At 42.9% G+C, this 22,047-nt stretch overlaps 1 protein-coding gene across 1 annotated transcript in view; it reads right to left on the reverse strand.

Moving 5' to 3' along the window:
- Morc1 (MORC family CW-type zinc finger 1) overlaps positions 1-22,047 on the reverse strand; it is a 167,369-nt gene that overhangs the window by 143,442 nt on the left and 1,880 nt on the right. Inside the window, exons 2-4 of the mRNA XM_040750317.1 lie at positions 12,244-12,297; positions 7,785-7,819; positions 4,250-4,318 (exon numbers count right to left, since the gene is read on the reverse strand). Of these exons, the coding sequence (XP_040606251.1) occupies positions 4,250-4,318; positions 7,785-7,819; positions 12,244-12,297 (158 nt within the window). The remainder of the gene's footprint in view (positions 1-4,249; positions 4,319-7,784; positions 7,820-12,243; positions 12,298-22,047) is intronic.

Genomic DNA, 22,047 nt, shown 5'->3' on the forward strand with positions numbered 1-22,047 from the left:
CCTCCACATGGGGGTGACTCAGTCAGACCTGATGTAAGGTTGCCCCCTGCCTAGCTACCTGTCTGGTTGGTGGAATACTATTGGCCCTTACTCCTCACGTCACCTTACCCTATCCTACCTCAGCCCTACATAAGTTCCTGCCTGTTGAAATAAATGGAGATCCTGCTTCGACAGACTCCCGAATCGGTGTGTAGTTTTTCTCCCCAGGAACTAATGGGGGGAGGGTCTGAGTCGTCAACACTCACCATCCTGCTCAGCCCTGGGAAGAGACCAGCTGGACTGGCCCTTTCCCCGCTCTACCTGCTGGGAGGACCCTGCAGTTCACCATGCCACAGGACATTAGGACAAGTCCATAGCTTTTGAGACAGACCACGGCCAGGGCTTTGTCAGAATGACAAAGATCTTCACGGTAATGTAATGAACATCAGACAGTGTGACCTTAGGTACAGTTTAAAAGTATAAGTCTTAATTTCATTGTTTCTAAAAGGAAAGTGCTAATACCACAGTTATGATACAGATAAGGAAAACAAATTAAATGAGCCGACATATGTATAAAATGCTTCACACACCACCTGGAGCTTAAGTGTTACTGTAAATGTTGCAGGTGTCTGCGAGATAGTAACTATCTCCTGGTGTTGGCCCTAGTTCCAGTTCATGTGACACTGAGGACAGAGAAATTTCCCTGCTGCTGCTCTGGGGAGGAAGGAGATCATTTCAGATTTGTAGATTCGTTGTCCTCATCTATCCAAAGCATTCAGGAACCCGGGAAGGAAACCTTTGGACTTCAGAATATGTGATCTTCTAACTACGAATGTTCTTCCTATTAGCCTGCCAAGTACAGCTTAAAAGTATGTGGGGGACCCCATGTCCATCTGGGCACAAACATGTTATAGCTCAGCGTCAAATGATGTGAGATATTTAAAGGCCCCTAACAGGATGTTAGTCTGAAGCTAAAGACATTTGATCTCATGTCATGTTCTCATAGGGGAGTACACCGTAGGTAAAGTGTCCATGATAATATTAACCAGCATGTATTGACAGTTTCACATGTATTAGGAATGCTATATACACTATGTCACTTTCTACATTTACAATACACTTACAGGAAGACTTTAAGATCTGTATTAGTGTAGTGGTGGGAAAAAGTGAAAGAAATACAAGATCATCTCCAAGAGGATTAAGTGAGGGAAGCAGGTGATGTGACAGAAAACCAAAGAGCTGTGCCCTTCAGATACAATAGTTAGGAAATGTCACTGAGGAAGGTCAACACCTGAAAGGAAAAGTCAAGTGCTCAGGGTCCATCCAGGTGTGGCTGGAGTTTAAGAAAAGTCTGAGGGGTGGGTGGGAGTGAGTGAAACACTGATGGGGGAGGGAGGGAAGCTCACTCTGAAGCACTGGGCACCACTGGGTGTCTTCAGTCAGAAAGTGATAGTAATATTTACATCAAAGTCCTTAAAAGCCAGGCGTGGTGGCACACGCCTTTAATCTCAGCACTCGGGAGACAGAGGCAGGCGGATCTCTGAATTTGAGACTAGCCTGGTCTACAAGACCTAGTTCCAGGACACCCTCCAAAGCCACAGCCACAGAGAAACCCTGTCTCGAAAAACCAAAAAAAAAAAAAAAAAAAAGTCCTTATCACAGAGGGTAACATTTTCACTGCACGGTATTTAAACTGAGAGCATCCATTCTGTGTGTGTGTGTGTGTGTGTGTGTGTGTGTGTGTGTGTGTGTGTGTGTGTGAGAGAGAGAGAGAGAGAGAGAGAGAGAGACAGAGACAGAGACAGAGACAGAGACAGACAGAGAGAGACAGAGAGAGAGACAGAGAGAGAGACAGAGAGAGAGCACAGGGAGAGACAAAGTCATACAACATAGTGCAGATGCATTTGATATGGAAGACTGGTAGAAGGAAGGAACATCTGAGAAATCACATCAGCAATCTTCTATGGGTCAGGAGGGATCTAGCCTACTTTAGACCACAGATAAGTGGTCTTTTCAGTCATACAAGATAAATTCTTTCCAATGTGTTACTTGATTTCCAACTTCCTTAGTTAGGGTATCTATTGCTGGGATAAAACACCGTAACTAGAAGCACCTTGGAGTGGGGTTTACTTTGCTTACACTTCCACACCAGTGCATCATCAAAGAAAGTGAGGGCAGGAACTCAGGGCAGGAACCTGGAGGCAGGAGCTGTAGCAGACGCCTTGGGGAAAAGCTTGCTACTGACATGCTCATCCTGCTTTCTTTACCATCTAGGACCACCTGCCTATGTGTGGCACCACTCCCAGTGGTCTGGGACCTCCCACATGAGTCATTCATCAAGAAAGCACCCTATAGTAACATCTACAGGCAAGGTGATGGAGGCAATCTCACAATTAAGTTCCCTCTTCCCTCATGTGTCAGGGTTGGTGTCAAGCTAACAAAACCCAACCGGCATACTACGGGTGTACACCTGTCTCTGTTCTCTCTCATATGTAGAACCCCGCTTTAAACACATACATGTACACACGTAATTACATAAAATCATGTGGGTGCAGTATAGAGGAAGGAAAAGGACCAACTGGAGGGAGGAAGGAAGATAACTGAAGATGTTGGGGAGGCAAAGTACAAATACAAAATGATATCCATGCATGGAAATGTCACTAAGAAACACACTTTCCCAAATAAGTCAGTAAAAAATAAATATAAGAAAACAACCATTTTTAAAAGAGTTGTTCTTTCAACAATACTGTGTTTTTTCTCCTATGTACAGATGCTCCTTGATTCCCACTAGAGAGTTACACATATCCCAGTAAACCCGGGATAAACAGAAAACATCGAAAGGAGAATGTGTGTTTAATATGCCTGTCTGCTGATAAACATAGCTTAGCCACACAGACCACACTAGAGTATGCTTCATTCACAAGGTGATCGGCGATATACCAGGAGCTGGGGTCTGCTGGCAGTGCCCAGGATCCTAAGAGGATAACCTGGAACACACTCCCAGGCCCAGCAAAGATCACAACTCAAAATTCGTTCTGAATACACACTGCTGTACCACAACATAAAAAATCAAGAATTCCTCAGAGACAGACAGCATCTGTGCCAACTGAGGTGAAGTTTTCTTTTGAAGACTGATTCTTTATGGTTTGTCCATCCTATAAATGACCCATTAGGAAGGAGGGGCTTTCTCTTGTAGGTGCTCAGACCACACCACATGCACCCTGCTGCTTATGAATTCAGGAAAATGAACTTGCAACTCTTGCTAGACATGAGTAGAGACTCTCTTCACTACAATTTCCTACAGCCTCTTTACCACCTCATACTGAAAATTCACTATTTTAATCAAAAGAGGCCAGGAAAAACTATCCCAACAAAGGAAGAGCAAGGAGCTGAGAAGGGCAATGGGGCATTTTCTAAACTTGCCCATTGGCTACTGGGAACAAGAGATGACATCAAAACTAAAGGGAAGTCTTTCTCCTCACGATGGCCATCCTTTCCTCACATGTGTGACTGACCAGTCTGCTTGGACTTCTTCACCATTTTCTAAGCAGAGTGATCAGAACCCTAGCTTAACACACCTAAATCAATATAAGAAGTCCAGTTTAGATCCAAAGCAACAAACAGCCAGGACCAGAGGGAGCATCGTTTCACTTGCCTGAAGTCTGCACTGTGGCACTCACGATGTGTCAACTGGGGCTACCCTTAAATATACACAGATAAGCCCTAAGATACAGTATGGATGTATTTGCTATGATGGGAACATTCAGTCGAAGTAGCTAACCTTTTGAACAAGAGGAGGAAAAATACCCAAAACTGTTAAAAAAAAAAAAACAAGGAGAAACAACCTCTCTCTCAAGGTTATGCAGAAAATTAATAATAGCCTACAGGCATCAGAAATTGCCTCAGGGCTCCTGCAACTAATAGGTAAAAGAGGAGCAACAAAAAGATGTCAGAATCTATTCAGTTACTATTTGCAGTCCGTTCACTCCCAAGTGCTTTTGTCTTGCAATCAGTATTTGTCTTTCATGTGCTTTGACTATAGTATGTATAGTCATTTTCTGTCTTGGTTTAGATGGTTAAAAAGAATTTATTTTGCCTGCTAGAATATTTAAACCTGAAAAATTCCAAAACAAGTTGTCCGAGATATATTTGCCTTAATTGCTCCATATCTCTGTTTGGAATAGATAGTTCAATTTATTTTTTATTTATTTCGTGAATTTGCAAATTGCTGCCTTCCACAGCCAGTTAGGTATCTAGATAATTAACTTACCAGGGCTCATGCCACATCCATCATCCAGGAAACACAACATGAATCCTCCCTGTAGTGTTTCATTAGCCACTGTAAGAGAAAGAAGTTATTCCTAATAAATATTGAGCTTAATTTGTTCATCAGAAAATCATGCTGCTCCCATAATTATTTGTCCTCCTCCATGGCAGGCATGGAGCCCCAGGTATGGAATGGGCTTGGAATGGAGTCTTGGCTATGGTTTCCTGAGAAACTGCAGGGGGAAAACATTCACATAGCAAAGAGGATTTAAATTAACACAAAGCATCTGCAGGTGAGTAAATTATGCATACAGCAGGACAGGACCTGCCCAGGACCTGGACTGGTCCTTTAAACTTCAGGTAATTTTCCCCTGGAAAAGGGAAGAACAGTAACCATCAGAGGTGACCCTAGGATCTCTCTATCAACCTGGTCATCCCTTATGCCTTTCCAGCAATGCAGCAATTCTATAACAAATCAGGGCCATTCTTCCTAAATTCATCAGGCTCCCTTCTAAGTAGTTAATTCCCCTGAAAGCCTTTATGGTGTTTCTTTGTGGCTGCAGATATTTACTTCTTGATGTTGCTTTTGATTTCTGGAAAAGGTTGAAGTCAATTTTAATGAAAGAGAGATACCATGAAATTACATAATCTAAGCTACAGCTGAAAATGTTAAAGGTGTAACTAAAATAATGAAACTAATTTTAGCACACAGGCTGGAAACCAGCTCTGAAACTAATTTCAGCAGCTTGGTATGAGTATCACACATTTCCTTTTTAAATAACAGTGCTATTGATGAGTACCATACCACAACAAGTAACATAATCTTAAAGCATATAGCTGGATTAATTTTGAGGTATGTGAGAAAATATCACAATCCAAGCAGAGAACACATCCAGCACCCCAAATATTTCCTCCTGGCCTTCTGTTATTCCTCCCCTTCTATACTTGAATCACCCTGACCTAGTCCTCAGACAATCGTTGATACCATATGTTCTGTTACCATGAATTATGTTTTCTAGAATATTTAAACCACCGTGTATATTCAAAGTTCTGTTAGAACTCTTATTCCAAATTGAGGTGATGCTCAAGATAGCCAATGGGAAAAAAACTATCTAAAACATGCACCTACTTGTATTAACCCACTTCTGTTTCTTTAACAAAATACTCGAGGCTGGATAATTTATGAGGAGAAAAGTATTTAGCTCATGATTCTGCAGGTCTAAGAGCATGGTGCCATTTTCTACTCAGCCCTGTAAGGACTTCAGGGTATAACCAAATACCAGTGGGAAGACTGAATGCAAACACGTGTGACAGAGTGACCAAACAGCAAGGCAGGCAGCCAGAGCACAGAGTCAAACTAATGACAATCTTCTTAGAACAACATCAGTCTCTTTTGAGGACAGAGATCCTCAATGCTCTAGTCACCCCCCACTAGGCTTGCCCTTCAGAGTCCCATCATCTCTCAGTGTCATCCACTGGGGACTAGATGTCTAAGCCTGGACCATTCAGAGGACAAACCACATTCAACCGTAAAACTGATTTGGGGAGATTCTCTGGGACCAGAGAGATGTCTCAGCAATTCAGAGCATATACTGTTCTTACAGAGGACCTATGTCTGGTTCCCAGCATCTACATCAGGAAGCCCACAATTGTCCATAACCCCAGATCTAGGGGAATGCAACACTCATTTCTGGATTCTGCAGGCACCTTCACTCACATGCACAAACCCACACAGGAAGAGACATGCATAGAAACATTAACTAAGAAACAATAAAAAATAAACCTTTCTGAGTGAGGCAACCCAGACCCAGGAAGACATAGTATGTGGATATCCCAGAGAACACAACCCCAGAGAACCTAGGCAACAAAGAGGACCCTAAGAGAGACATACATGGATTCGCATAGGAATAAGGAAAGAGACAAGATCTCCTGAGTAAATTGGGAGCATGGGGAGGGGGGCAGGGTAAGAGGGAAAAGGGGAGGAGGGAAGGGGAGTGGAAAATGTGTAGCTCAATAAAAGCAAGGTAAAAGAAAACAAGTCTTTCTTTAAAAGATATGGACTCAGATTCCTATCACCTGTTAAACATATATTTTCCATCCTTACTACCACAAGACTTACTCCTTCCTCTACTGTTTCCTGTTTGTACTGGGCTTTTATCCAAGTCAAAACTTCAGGACTATCGAGCTTTACATTCCTCCCCAACCTGGGCATTCTTCCACTGTGTCCTGGTCCTCTCTTCCTCACTGGGATTAGCTGACTCTATTTTGATGTATTGATTTCACTCAGACAATCGCCATCTCTTTTCTGGGCGACAGCAAATGGCTCCCTAACTTCTTCCTCCCTTAAATACAATGTGCAGCCCAATTTTAGCCCGCTGTTCGTGTCATTACTCGTGTTAAAATCCTACGCTGACTTCCCACAACTCTCCAGAAAAAAGTTGAAGCCACTGAATGAATCATGCTTCTCTGTCATACCCTAGCTCTCCAACCTTTGTCACCCCTCAGCAGACCACAGTGTCACACAAATGTGTTCCCTGAACTAATCTTGAATACCCTCTGAGTCAATGTGTGTCACACACCCTCCACAAGCTGGTGTCTACTCCTCTTTCAGCTGAGTTAGTGGAAGGTTTCTCTAGGAGTTTTCTTCATACCTCTATGTCATTAGGTACCTTATTATTGTTTCCCACTGTGATCATCTAACTCTGGCGTTGGACCTGCGAGTGCACTTACTCTTTGAAAAAACTACACATTCCATCCTAATATCATGTCTCAGAGACAGAGACTCATATTTTCATTTATTTCTCAAACCTTTCATAATATGAACTGGAAGACTGAAGAGAGTATCATTTATTATGTCTTGGGGCTTCAATGTCTATATATCTCATGAACCCTAAGCACTCATTTTAACATTTTCAGATAAGAGAAGTAATATGAGGCACCTTTTGCACAGAGATGGAATCACACTATGGACAATATCCTCTCCCATGTGGGTTGGCATAGGAAGGCAGCATTAACTGCATCACAGAAACTAATGTCATTAGCATCGTAATCTACTAAGACTAACTAATAAAAGCACAAAACACTGAGGAACCATAAATGAAGTCAATAAAGAAAGTACAGTTGGTTTGTGTTTTGTAGCAGTTAGATAATTATCTGTACCACATACCCACTTATGCATTTTAAACTGTGGTAAGAAAGAAATGATGTATGCTTAATTATGAACAACTATTATGCTAATGTGATTTTTTAAATAAAACTGCCTTCCATGGCAAACAAATTCACCACCCCAAATCACTCAGATGTTTCCACAAAGCTCTAGAAGACATCATTTTGTAAACGGGCCTTGGGGTAAGTGAGCAATTTGACCCTCAGAGTATACATTTCTCAATCTGGCTCCCCACAGGGACACAGTGTTCACAGAACACTTAGATTACATTAAAATCTATAGAATGTGCTATGATTTGATGAAATAAAATAAAGGCAAAGTAGCTACAGGCTTTTCCTTAGAAGAAAAAACGAGAAAGGAAATGTGTGCTCACCTGAAAACACATCAAGTCTCATAGCCCCAGCATCTCTGCAAACAATACAAAAATAACATTACTTCACAGGAAAAAAATGTGCCTTAAAAATAACATTAATCACAATAGCTTAGGTGAGGTGAAACCTATTATCAGATATCAAACAATACAAAAATCATAAATCACTTAAGATCAATTTCTAAGACGGTTCACTGTACATTTATATAGAAAGAAATGTCATCACCCATAATTTGGGGATATTACAAAAGCTAAGACTTAGTAACTTAAAAGACTAGAGAAGGAATTTAGTGGTAGTTATTTTTTAAAAGGTTCCAAAAGAATATAAATATAGTGTTTATATTTTAAAGACTTCCTGGAGAATAATACAAAGCCATAGGAAGATTTTCATGATATATCCCAATTCAAAAACTGAAAAGAAAGGGGAAATTACTATGTCATTTGTACAAATGAAATGTGTTTCTTTGCAATGGTGGAGGTGGGGCCGCATGCCTCACATGTGCAGGAAAAATATTTTACCCAACCCTCAAAGCGTTAATAAAGGTTTTCTCTAGGTTGGAAGCAGGCAAACTATGAACCATGGACTAAGTCTGGCTCACCAACTGTCTTATAATAAAGCTTTATTGGAACACAATTGTACCTGTTCATGTAAAGTACTGGCTATGGTTTTCTTAGCCCTAACTCAGCAGAACGGAGTCACTTTGGCAGAAACTGGACAGCTTTTAGAGACAGATAAATTTACTTTTTGATGTTTCACAGAAAAGTATTCTGAATGCTGCTCCATGAGATGTGCTTACCAATGATTCTCTGCTCTTTTCCCCCTTATTTTCAAAATGCTGTTAATACACAGCTATTTCTTGTATTTCAAGATTTATAAAAGTAAAAAATGATACAGCAAAGGAGGAAGGGCCCCAAGACCCAGGCTTGCAATGAGGAATGAGGTCTCGGCTGCTGAGGAAGAATTAGTGCTGGAGGAAGAGAGGGTCTGTGAGGAAGAGAGGGTCTGTGAGGAAGAGAGGGTCTGTGAGGAAGGAGAGGGTGTGTGGGGAAGAGAGGGTCTTGAGGAAGAGAGGGTCTGTGAGGAAGGAGAGGGTCTGTGAGGAAGGAGAGGGTGTGTGGGGAAGAGAGGGTCTGTGAGGAAGGAGAGGGTCTGTAAGGAAGAGAGGGTCTGTGAGGAAGAGAGGGTCTGTGAGGAAGGAGAGGGTGTGTGGGGAAGAGAGGGTCTGTGAGGAAGGAGAGGGTCTGTAAGGAAGAGAGGGTCTGTGAGGAAGAGAGGGTCTGTGAGGAAGGAGAGGGTCTGTGAGGAAGGAGAGGGTCTGTGAGGAAGAGAGGGTCTGTGAGGAAGGAGAGGGTGTGTGGGGAAGAGAGGGTCTGTGAGGAAGAGAGGGTCTGTGAGGAAGGAGAGGGTCTGTGAGGAAGAGAGGGTCTGTGAGGAAGGACGGGCTGGACCAGCTGGTGCAGATGCTCTTATCCACATACAAGTCAAAGACCAGACTGAGTACCGAAGCTGGTATAACCAGTGGCAGGTCTCTCCAGAAATATTCATCAGTCTCAAACTGTAAACCACACCAATAAAACAGAGGTGGCACACTGCATTCAGTCGGCTAGCCTGGAAGTGAGCCACTTTTGCTTTTTCCTGGAGCTAAAATTACCTTAAAGTTCTCATTATATAGAAATTCTGAAAGAATCCCTGCCAGTTCTCAAGTATTTCCCACTAGTTCAGCAAGCACTGAGTGGGATATTGAGTTCTGAAAATTCTCTGACAGTCCTTAACTACAGTCTGGTATGCAGTTATCAGTGTTTCCACTATACCATTGTGCCTTTTACTAAGAACCATGGACATATAAGGTGCTCAGTAAATGCCACTGTACTGAAGTCAAAAGTTTTCTGAGTTTGTTGTGTGTTTGTTGCCTTTTTGTGTGTTAGATATCTACTAAAAGGCCAAGCACATGAAAACAAACACTCTACCACTGACTGAGCCATACTACCAGAAGAAAATGAAGACTTTAAAGACGTGGTTTGTTTATACAGGATGTCTGCTAGATGGTTTATATAGCATTGCTGCCTCAGCACAGGAAAGAGTCTCTTTTAGATCATCATTGTAGTAGGACACCTCCAGCCGTCTCTTCCTACGTTACCACCCTTTATACCATACTCTCTTTACACGATATTCTTTTATAATATGCAAATCCTAGTCTTTATACCCACAGGAAATCAACAGTCTTGAATATAATATAAAATAACTTATTAGAGTAACAGGGAAGCACACAAAAACCATCAGAAGGATGACTGGGCATCGTAAATAAAACGTTAAACATACATTTTCTTTTGATGAAAAATATCAGCTCTAAGCAAGGGTGGAAAACATCAGTGTCTGCCAAAGCCAGAAAAAGATTGGTGTGGAGTGTCTGGGGAAACAGGGAATAGAGCGAGGGTGAAACACAGTCCAACCCTAAGAAGACACCTGTCACCTACTCTTCTCCACCAGAGGAATGGAGTCTAAAGGGAGCCACTTCTCCCATTGCTGCAAGGCAAGTAGGAGATTTTTTAAAGATATCTGGTTGCCTTCCCCAGTATCTCTTAGGGAGAGGGAGGACGGGGGGGGGGATTGCGAATGTCGTGTTCACGTGTGTGAGGCATGTAAACCTTGGAGGAAACCTCACATGTCATCTTCAACAACATTTATCTTTTTCAAGAAAGAGACTCATCACCGATTAGCCTAGACTGACTAGCCAGTGAGCACAGGAACCCTGCAGGTTCCACCTCCTTAGCACTGGAATTACAAGCCCACCATGGAGCCTGGCATTTTTATATGGACTCTGGAATCCTCATGCTCACAGGCAAGTCCTTTATTGAACAAGCTCCCTGCACCCCCAACCTGCCTATTGCCCCATGAACCTTCCTGTCTTCCTTTTCTTTCTAAACTCTTGTACAAAGTTTCAGTCGAGGCAAACAAACAAGACATCGGCTAGAGGTGGCCAAGGTGCCGGAGGTTCACAAATGCAACTGGGAACTACTTCTCCATCACGTCTCTCACCCCGGAGCCCAGGCCAGTCCTTCTCTCCCCCAGTCACAGCAACCGTCCTCTGCTGTGTGGAGCGTTCTCACCGTTGCCTTCCTGCTACAGTCTGTTTTTAGTCACCCTTCCCACTCAGACCAACATGTGAAACACGGGAGAAGAGAGATCTGGGAAAGCTCTCTGAGTAGCATGCCTATGTATGGGGAACTGATATAATGATGCCCACCTCAGGGTGACACTGAAGAAAACGCATGAGTTATGTAATGGCAAATCTTGATTAACAACTTGACACACCTGGGAAAAGGGGCCCTCAGCTGAGGAACTCCTTCTATCAGATGGGCCTGTGGGCATGTCTTTGGGAGACATTTCTTGATGATTAATTAGTGTGCCAGGGCCCAGCCCACTGCTGGGAGCACATCGCTAGGCAGATGGGCCTCCACATACGAACAGCTAGCAGAGCAAGCCTGTAGACAGCATCTCTCCATGGTCTCTGATTCATTTCCTGCCTCCAGATTCCTGCCTCAGTTTCCTGCAGTGAGGGACTATGACTTGGAAGTGGAAGCCAAATAAACACCCTTTCCCCTCAAGTTGCTTTTGGTCAGTGTTTGTCACAGCAACAGAAAGCCAACTGGGACAAGTTGAGACACATACATAAAGTGTATATAAACATATGACATACAGGAAGAGAGAAGCTCACAAGTACAGTGGGCTTCAAAACAAAATTAAGACACGGCATGCACGGATATATGACTCAAAACTAACCACAGGACTATCTGCTCTGCACAGCTACTAACAGAAGCAGACATCCAGGTTCCCAGAGCTTCAAATATGGCACCAAAAATTAAAGGTGAGCAATTCTCATTTGTTCTTTTCTTATAGAACTTGGATTGTATAGGAAAGCAAATTACAGTACATTACACATGGGAGATAATAGCTGTTATCTCAAACCCAAGACAAATGGCTCACCGAAACGCCGATTAACGTAGCAAAATGGACTCCGGCTGCCAGCTTCCCTCAGTTCCTACCTGTTGTTACAGGGTCCTCCTGGCTAGCATACCCCAGGCCCTACCCTCATCCGGGCTGCTCTTCCTATAGCTCCTTTTCCCATATAACCCAGTCATTTTGGCTACCCTGTTCTTTTGGTCTGCTGGCCTCTTGGCTCCTGGCTCTCTCCCTCACCTCTCCCCCATCTCCTCACATGTCTGGGTTCAATCTGCCAGTTGTGCTCACTTTGGATTCTCCTAGAAGTCTCTGCCTCCGCCTGTGCTCTTCTTTGCAACTACAACTTAAAAAAATAATACTTTAACCCCTTAGGAGAAGTCACATCCTCCTTTATTTCTGTTTTTTTTCTTTCAGCTGCACTACAGTTTCATTGCAAAAATATATAGATTATAGTTGGTTGTAGAAATTTCCTCCATGATCTTTGTCACAGACATGTCTTACCTTGCGTTGTCCAGCAACTCTGCCAGCGCTCCAAAGAGGAAACTGTGAGTTGTGCTGATGAGGAAATAAGAAGAGAACAAAAAGGTGATGTGGGTATGTAATCAGAGTAAGGTTCAAGATACAGGCAAACGTTCTCCAGCTCTGGACAGCTCACCAATTAAGAGGGGATGGGGGATTTAATTATGGACAGGGGAGGGAGAATACAGGAGAGGCAGGTAGGAAGGATAAATGATACTAAGGAGCTTCAAAAAGACATAGGGGATAATTACATTTACCTAAAAACACATATAGTACATAGGAGCGTGCATCACATGTATGATTAATTATATTTTAATTCAATTTAGTCAAAAATATTTTTAAACAACTTGCTAAGCACAGTCAAGACTAAAGTAGAACCTGCATGTTTTATGTGTACAGATGTTTTGTATACATGTAAGTGTGTGTACCAAGTGAATGTCTGGTGCCTGTAAAGACCAGAAGAATGTGTGGGATTCCCCTGGAATGGCATTGCAAATGGCTGTGAGTCACCATGTAGGAGCTGGGAATTGAACCCTGGTACTCTGGAAGATCAGTGTTTTTAACTGCTGAGCCATCTCTACAGCCCCTTAGTTTGTTTACTGTTAACAAACTAGCATACAAAGAAATAGGCTTCATTGCAAAGTTTTCATACATTCATATCTTTAGATTTTGTTCTATAAGCACGTTTTTACCGAAATATCCAAAAAAGGGAGAATCCAAGGAATGTATTCTTGCTACAGAGCACTTTCACCTTTTAAATTTGCATCATAAATATTTATTCAATGGTTTCTTTTTCTATAAAATTTTTCATTAAGTAAGGTATGAACAAATTATTTGGGGAGGATTTTTATTAAAACCTGTGGATACAGAAGTTAGCAGGTGCCATCTTTACTCCACATCTATAAATCTGTGTGGAGTTTTGCCAGAGTTGGGGAAGTGATCTTAAAATAAGCTTCCCATCTACCTATGGTCTCTGTCCTGAGCCCCAAAGCCGGGTTCTCTCCAGAACATGATGGATTTCCACCATGTTCTCTACTTTCAACACTGGCAGGGCTAAAGGGTGATCTGTGGGTGAAATTGGGCTCCCTTCAGGGTCAGGGGCTGGCTTTCCATTTCCTGATGGGGACATTTCAGACATCAAACTTTGCACACCATGAGGGGAAATCCAGCATGCAATTTGTCTTTATGTATAAAACTTGGTTCCCAATACCCACAATGGGTACTGTAACTGACAGTAATTTTAGTTTTAAGGGGTCTGCCACCCTCATCTGCAGACACACACAAACACACAAATTATATATATATATATATATATATATATATATATATATATAGAGAGAGAGAGAGAGAGAGAGAGAGAGAGAGAGAGAGAGAGATGGTTTCTCTGTGTAGCCCTGGATGTCAGGGAGCTAACTCACTCTGTTGAACAGAATGGCCTTGAACTCAGAGATCCGCCTGCCTCTGCCTCCTGAGTATTGGGATTAAAGGTGTGCGCCATCGCCACTTGGCTATTTGTATTGTCAGGAAATGACAGTAATTCAGGCAAACATTATAACACTAAGCTAACACTAAGCTACGTCCCTGACTCTTGAAAGTGTAAAACTTCTGACCCAAACTGCCGTGTGATTTCTGTGCTAGCTCATTCAAAAGAATTTTATAAACATTTGCCATGTTTGCCCACGGGATCTTTGCTGCTTGGAATTCAAGTCACAATCTAGAGGGAGAATACACACAAGTAAGCACATGAAGATGAGGACAGCCTTCCAGATCTTGGGCATAATGACCTTCATAGCAGTGACAGGGAAAGAGTGACGGCAAAGGGGGAGGGGCAGATGGTCACTGAAGACACCCCTGATAGATGATACCTCATTAACCCTGAAGATGAGAACTCTATCTATCCTGAAGCTCCAGAGTGGAAACTCTCCAGACAGGCAAAGATCCCAAAGCAGAAAAGAATGATGGAGACCACACTAAACCTTTGATGGATACAGAGACCAGGCTAAAGTGAGGGTATGTCTGGGTCATATGGGAACTCTACCCTCAGTGCAGAAGGGCTTCTATAGGCCTGCACACAGGAGGAAACCACTGAAGTATTTTCTGGTGAATGGCATTTCTGTCTGAATCACTTTTCAAAAGCTCAGCCTGGAAGCTTTAGGAAACCCGCGCCTAGGAGGAGCTGGGGTCGGAAGCATAGCACCTAGTTATGAAGCTATGTGTGTGTGGGGGGGGGGTTCAGAAGAGATACGATGTGGCTTGGGCCGAAGTCAATGGCAGCAAGGAGAAAGGAAGAGAAAGCATGTGCTTGATTGTAGGGTATGGTTCTAGGGTATGTAGACTGGATATTGGTTATAGTCATCCCAGAACTTCAGAGGCTGAGTGAGGACAATTGAGATCACTCCGGGTTACATAGCAAAACTCTATTTCAAAAAGCCGTAAGCAAAGTGCTTTACTCCTGTATTTGTGGGTGAAGGTCTACCAAGGAGCTGAGATGCCAGCCTGTTTCAGAGTTTGGGTGGCATTGTGCTGTTATCCTCTTCATTATTATACCACCAGCAGAAAACTGAGCTGCAGATGTTGGCATCACAGTGCAGGGTGTGGGAAAGCGGAACTGGGACTTCACAGCAAAGCCAACAACAAAAAAACTGCACACAATGGAGGTGGGGTGCTTCTCTACCATAAAATCCACAGTCCTGTCAGCACTGGCTCACCCTTTCTCTTCAACTCACTCAAAACTGTCGCATTTGTTTTTAAGCTACCAGATCCATCCTTCCAGCTTAAAACCGTTCTCCACGGCAGGCAAATATCTGCTTGACATCAGCCAGTCTTCTCTGCTACCTTAGAATCAAGCAGATTGTCCTACACATCACGGCCACCCTTCCCCAGCTTCCTTTACACCTCCATTCCTGTGCTTCGAGCATGTTCCATCCATCGTATCAGTTGGTACTTTCAGTGAATACAAATTACTAAGTAATTACCAAACACCAAGGCACCGTATGAACTGCACATTCAAGTGACAGATGACACAAAGAAATACAAATCACTCGCCTCTGCAATCTGACTTCGGTAGCCTACCCTTATCCATGGTTTCACTTTCTGTGGGTTTTTATTACCCTTAGTATCACTCCAAAAAATATTAATTGGAAAGTTCCAGAAATAAGTATACCATAATTTAAGTGGTATGCCAATCTAAGTCGCATAGTGACCTTGTTCTACCCAACTTCAACTTGGTGTATGGTTGTAACTGGTCTATATTATTTTTGTTCTTCTGTCTCCTTCATCGACTGTATAACAGGCATACAAATACATGCATCGGAAGAGCTAAAGATATAGAAACACGAGAAGATTTTTAATCTTCATCTGTAGTTCCATATCTCCCCAAGTTTTAAGCATGCACTTGGGGTATCCTCATCAATAGTCATGGTTAAGAATGGGCTGTACTGGAGAGGAGGCTGGGAGTACAGGGAAGTAGCTGTCCCTCTGGCATCATCAGGTAAACAGGCCAGCTTCCAGGCCTGTGTTCCAGAGCCTGCAGATCGCCTGGGAACTGCACAGAGCTCCCAATCCCGGCGGGAGCATCAGGTAAACAGGCCAGCTTCCCAGCCTGTGTTCCAGAGCCTGCAGATCGCCTGGGAACTGCACAGAGCTCCCAATCCCGGCGGGAGCCAAGCACCCCAGACTCCAGATCTTCTCTCCCACCAACGATTCCAGGAAAGGAGAGGAGGCTGGGCGCACAGGGAAGTAGCTGTCCCTCTGGCATCATCAGGTAAACAGGCCAGCTTCCAGGCCTGTGTTCCAGAGCCTGCAGATCGCCTGGGAACTGCACAGAGCTCCCAATCCCGGCGGGAGCATCAGGTAAACAGGCCAGCTTCCCGGCCTGTGTTCCAGAGCCTGCAGATCGCCTGGGAACTGCACAGAGCTCCCAATCCCGGCGGGAGCCAAGCACCCCAGACTCCAGATCTTCTCTCCCACCAACGATTCCAGGAAAGGAGAGGAGGCTGGGCGCACAGGGAAGTAGCTGTCCCTCTGGCATCATCAGGTAAACAGGCCAGCTTCCCGGCCTGTGTTCCAGAGCCTACAGATCGCCTGGGAACTGCACAGAGCTCCCAATCCCGGCGGGAGCATCAGGTAAACAGGCCAGCTTCCCAGCCTGTGTTCCAGAGCCTGCAGATCGCCTGGGAACTGCACAGAGCTCCCAATCCCGGCGGGAGCCAAGCACCCCAGACTCCAGATCTTCTCTCCCACCAACGATTCCAGGAAAGGAGAGGAGGCTGGGCGCACAGGGAAGTAGCTGTCCCTCTGGCATCATCAGGTAAACAGGCCAGCTTCCAGGCCTGTGTTCCAGAGCCTGCAGATCGCCTGGGAACTGCACAGAGCTCCCAATCCCGGCGGGAGCATCAGGTAAACAGGCCAGCTTCCAGGCCTGTGTTCCAGAGCCTGCAGATCGCCTGGGAACTGCACAGAGCTCCCAATCCCGGCGGGAGCATCAGGTAAACAGGCCAGCTTCCCGGCCTGTGTTCCAGAGCCTGCAGATCGCCTGGGAACTGCACAGAGCTCCCAATCCCGGCGGGAGCCAAGCACCCCAGACTCCAGATCTTCTCTCCCACCAAAGAGACCAGGAAACTACAGGACCCAGGGAGACCAGGGGAGTAGCTGTTCCGGATCAGGTACAACAGGACCCAGCATAGGGTCCAGGGGACCAGGTAGGAGGCTAAGCGCGCCAGATTCCTGTTCTTCTTCTCTACCCACGGACCAGCATTTGGACAAGGCATAGAAGAACCACCAGATTACTGGACTTACTAGCACCCACCAAAAGGGAACTCTGGTCCCCAGACCAGGAAGGGGTTCTTTCTGCACCCACTAAAAGACGAGATGGGAAAGAGACAATACAAAAACACAGTCAGCAACAGAAAAACAAATATGACACCGCCAGATTCTAGAGACTCCACACCAGCAAGACCCCAATATTCCAACGCGAAGGAAGCAGAAGAGAACGACCCTAAAAGCACTTTCATGAAAATGATAGAGGCCCTAAAAGAGGATATTGGAAAATCCCTCAAAGAAATGGAAGAAAAAACAAACCAAAAAATGCAAGAAATGGAAGAAAAAACAAACCAAAAAATGCAAGAATTGGAAGAAAAAACAAAGCAAAAAAGGCACGAAATGGAAGAAGAAATGAAGCAAAAAATGCAAGAAATGGAAGAAAAAGCAAAGCAAAAAATGCAAGAATTAGAAGAAGAAACATACCAAATAAGGCAGGAAATGGAAGAAGAAACAAAGCAAAAAATGCAAGAAATGGTAGAAAAAACAAAGCAAAAAATGAAAAAAATGGAGGAAGAAACAAACCAAAAAAGGCAGGAAATGGAAGAAGAAACAAAGCACAAAATCCAAGAAATGGAACAAAAAGCAAACCAAAAAATGCAAGAAATGGAAGAAAGAACAAACCAAAAAATTCATAAAAGGCAACAAACGGACGAACAGATAAACAGAAAATTGCAAGAAGCAATGCAAACGCTGCAAGGGTTGAAAACTGAAATAGAGACACTAAAAAAAACACAATCTGAAGAAAGGCAGAAAATAGAAAAGCTGGACAAACAGTCAGGCACTACCAATACAAGCATTACCAACAGAATAGAAGAGATGGAAGAGAGAATCTCAAGTGTTGAAGATACATTAGGAGAAATGGATTTATCAACCAAAGAAAACCTTAAATCCAACAAATCCTTAACACAAAACATCCAGGAAATATGGGACACCATGAAAAGACCAAACCTAAGAATAATAGGTATAGAAGAAGGAGAAGAAATCCACCTCAAAGGGGCAGAAGGCATATTCAACAAAATCATAGAAGAAAACTTTCCCAACCTTAAGAAAGACATGCCAATGAAGGTACAAGAAGCCTACAGAACACCAAATAGAGTGGACCACAAAAAAATCCCCTCGCCACATAATAATCAAGACCCCAAACATACAGAATAAAGAAAGAATATTAAGAGCAGCTAAGGAAAAAGGTCAAGTAACATATAAAGGCAGACCTATCAGAATTACACCTGATTTCTCCATGGAAACTCTGAAAGCCAGAAGGTCCTGGATAGATATTCTACCTACACTAAGAGACCATGGATGCCAGCCCAGACTACTATACCCGGCAAAGCTCTCAATCACTATAGACGGAGAAAACAAGATATTCCATGACAAAACTAGATTCAACCAATATGTGTCCACTAACCCAGCCCTACAGAAAATTTTGGAAGGAAAACTCCAACCCAAGGAAGCTAACTACAAACTGAAAAACATAAGCATTAGAGAATCCCTCTCTACCAACAGCCAAAAGAACAAAGGGGCGAAATTCCACCCATAATTCCACCAACAACAACCATCGCAAATCGAAGAAGGATGAGCAATCAATGGTCATTAATATCCCTCAATATTAACGGCCTTAACTCACCCATAAAAAGACACAGACTAGCAGAATGGATTCGAACACAGAACCCTTCCTTCTGCTGCATACCTCACCCTCAAAGACAGACATTACTTGAGAGTTAAAGGTTGGGAAAAAATTTTTCAATCAAATGGACCCAAGAAACAAGCAGGGGTAGCAATCCTAATATCTAACAAACTAGACTTTAAAATAAAATCAATCAAAAGAGATGAAGGAGGTCATTACATACTCATCACAGGTGAAACCCACCAAGACGAAGTGTCTATCCTGAACATCTATGCCCCCAATACAAAGGCATCCACATTCGTTAAAGAAACATTATTAGAACTTAAATCTCATCTAAAGCCCCACACAGTTATAGTGGGAGATTTCAACACACCACTCTCACCACTAGACAAGAATACCAGACAGGAACTCAACAAAGAAGCAAAGGGTCTAATAGAAGTAATGACCCAACTGGGATTAACAGATATCTATAGAACATTTCATCCACATAAAAAAGAATATACCTTCTTCTCACCACCACATGGAACCTTCTCAAAAATCGACCACATACTTGGCAACACATCAAACCTCAGCAGCTACAAAAAAATTGGAATAACTCCATGCATCTTATCAGACCACCATGCCTTAAAATTAGAATTCAACAACAACACAAACTGCAGAAAACCTACAAACTCATGGAAATTGAATAATGCTCAACTGCACCATCCCTGGGTCAAAGAGGAAATAAAAAAAGAAATTAAAGACTTCCTCGAATTCAATGAGAATGAAGACACAACATACCCAAACCTATGGGACACTTTGAAAGCAGTGCTACGTGGGAAGTTCATAGCACTAAGTGCTCACATGAAGAAACAGGAAAACAGTTATACCAGAGAATTAACATCACAGCTAAAAGCTCTAGAACACAAAGAAGCAAACTCCCCCAGGAGGAGTAGACGCCAGGAAATAATCAAATTGAGGGCTGAAATCAACAAAGTAGAAACCAGGAAAACAATACAAAGAATCAATGCAACGAAGAGTTGGTTCTTTGAGAAAATCAACAAGATAGACAAACCTTTGTCCAAACTTACCAAACAGCAGAGAGTGAACACGCAAATTAACAAAATCAGAAATGAAAAGGGGGACATAACAACAGACTCTGAGGAAATCCAGAGAATCATTAGGTCATACTTTGAAAACCTGTACTCCACAAAATTCGAAAATTTAAAGGAAATGGATGACTTCCTGGACAGCTATCATTTGCCAAAACTAAATCAAGAACAGATAAGCAATTTAAATAGACCTATAACCCCTATGGAAATAGAAGCTGTCATCAAAAGTCTCCCAACCAAAAAAAGTCCAGGTCCAGATGGCCTCAGTGCAGAATTCTACCACAAATTCAAAGAACAGCTTATACCAATTCTTCTCAAAGTGTTCCACACAATAGAAGCAGAAGGGTCTTTGCCAAACTCTTTCTATGAGGCTTCAATAACCTTGATCCCCAAGCCACACAAAGATACAACCAAGAAAGAGAACTTCAGACCAATATCCCTCATGAACATTGATGCAAAAATACTCAATAAAATACTGGCAAATCGGATCCAAGAACACATCAAAACAATCATTCACCACGATCAAGTAGGTTTCATCCCAGGGATGCAGGGATGGTTCAACATACGAAAATCCATCAACGTAATCCACCATATAAACAAGCTGAAAAACAAAAATCACATGATCATCTCACTAGATGCTGAAAAAGCCTTTGACAAAATCCAACACCCCTTCATGATAAAGGTCTTGGAGAGATCTGGGATAACAGGGACATACTTAAACATAATAAAAGCCATATACAGTAAACCAACAGCCAACATCAAACTAAATGGACAGAAACTCAACGCAATTCCTCTAAAATCAGGAACAAAACAAGGCTGTCCACTCTCTCCATACCTTTTCAACATGGTACTTGAAGTTCTAGCTATAGCCATACGACAACAAAGGGGGATCAAGGGGATACAAATTGGGAAGGAAGAAGTCAAACTTTCACTGTTTGCAGACGATATGATAGCTTACATCAATGACCCAAAGAACTCTACCAGGGAACTCTTACAGCTGATTAACACCTTCAGCAAAGTGGCAGGTTACAAGATCAACTCAAGAAAGTCAGTAGCCCTACTATATACAGATGATAAAAGGGCTGAAAGAGAAATCAGAGAAACATCACCCTTTACAATTGCCACAAACAACATAAAATACCTTGGGGTAACGCTAACCAAACAAGTGAAAGACCTGTATCGTAAGAACTTTGAATCTTTAAAGAAAGAAATTAAAGAAGCCCTCAGAAAATGGAAAGATCTCCCATGCTCTTGGATAGGTAGGATCAATGTAGTAAAAATGGCAATCCTGCCAAAAGCAATCTACAGATTCAATGCTATCCCCATTAAAATCCCAGCACAATTCTTCACAGACCTTGAAGGAACAATAATCAATTTTGTATGGAAAAACAAAAGACCCAGGATAGCCAAAACAATCCTGTTCAACAAGGCAACATCCGGAGGCATCACTATCCCTGACCTCAAGCTCTATTATAGAGCTATAGTCCTGAAAACAGCTTGGTATTGGCACAAAAATAGACAGGCAGACCAATGGAATCGAATTGAAAATCCGGGTATTAACCCACACACGTACGAACATCTGATCTTTGACAAAGAAGCTAAAAATATACAATGGAATAAAGAAAGCATCTTCAACAAATGGTGCTGGCATAACTGGAGACTGGCATGTAGAAGACTGCAGATCGATCCATGTTTATCATCATGCACAAAGTTAAGTCCAAATGGATCTAAGACCTCAACATAAATCAAGCCACACTGAACCTCATAGAAGAGAAAGTGGGAGGTACACTTGAACGAATTGGTACAGGAGACAGCTTCCTGAACATAACACCAGTAGCACAGACAGTGAGATCAACAATTAATAAATGGGACCTACTGAAACTGAGAAGCTTCTGTAAGGCAAAGGACACAGTCAGCAAGACAAAAAGGCAGCCCACAGAATGGGAAAAAATATTCACTAATCCCACATCTGACAGTGGGTTGATCTCCAAAATTTACAAAGAGCTCAAGAAGCAAGTCTCCAAAACACCAAAGGACCCTATTAAAAAGTGGGCTGCAGAACTAAATAGAGAGTTTTCAATAGAGGAGTCTAAAATGGCTGAGAGGCACTTGAGAAAGTGCTCAACATCCTTAGCCATCCGGGAAATGCAAATCAAAACAACTCTGAGATACCATCTCACTCCTGTCAGAATGGCTAAAATCAAAAACACCAATGACAATTTATGCTGGAGAGGATGTGGTGAAAGGGGG

This window comes from Mesocricetus auratus, unplaced genomic scaffold (assembly GCF_017639785.1).
Source record: "Mesocricetus auratus isolate SY011 unplaced genomic scaffold, BCM_Maur_2.0 Super-Scaffold_100008, whole genome shotgun sequence".
NCBI classification, from domain to species: Eukaryota; Metazoa; Chordata; class Mammalia; order Rodentia; family Cricetidae; genus Mesocricetus; species Mesocricetus auratus.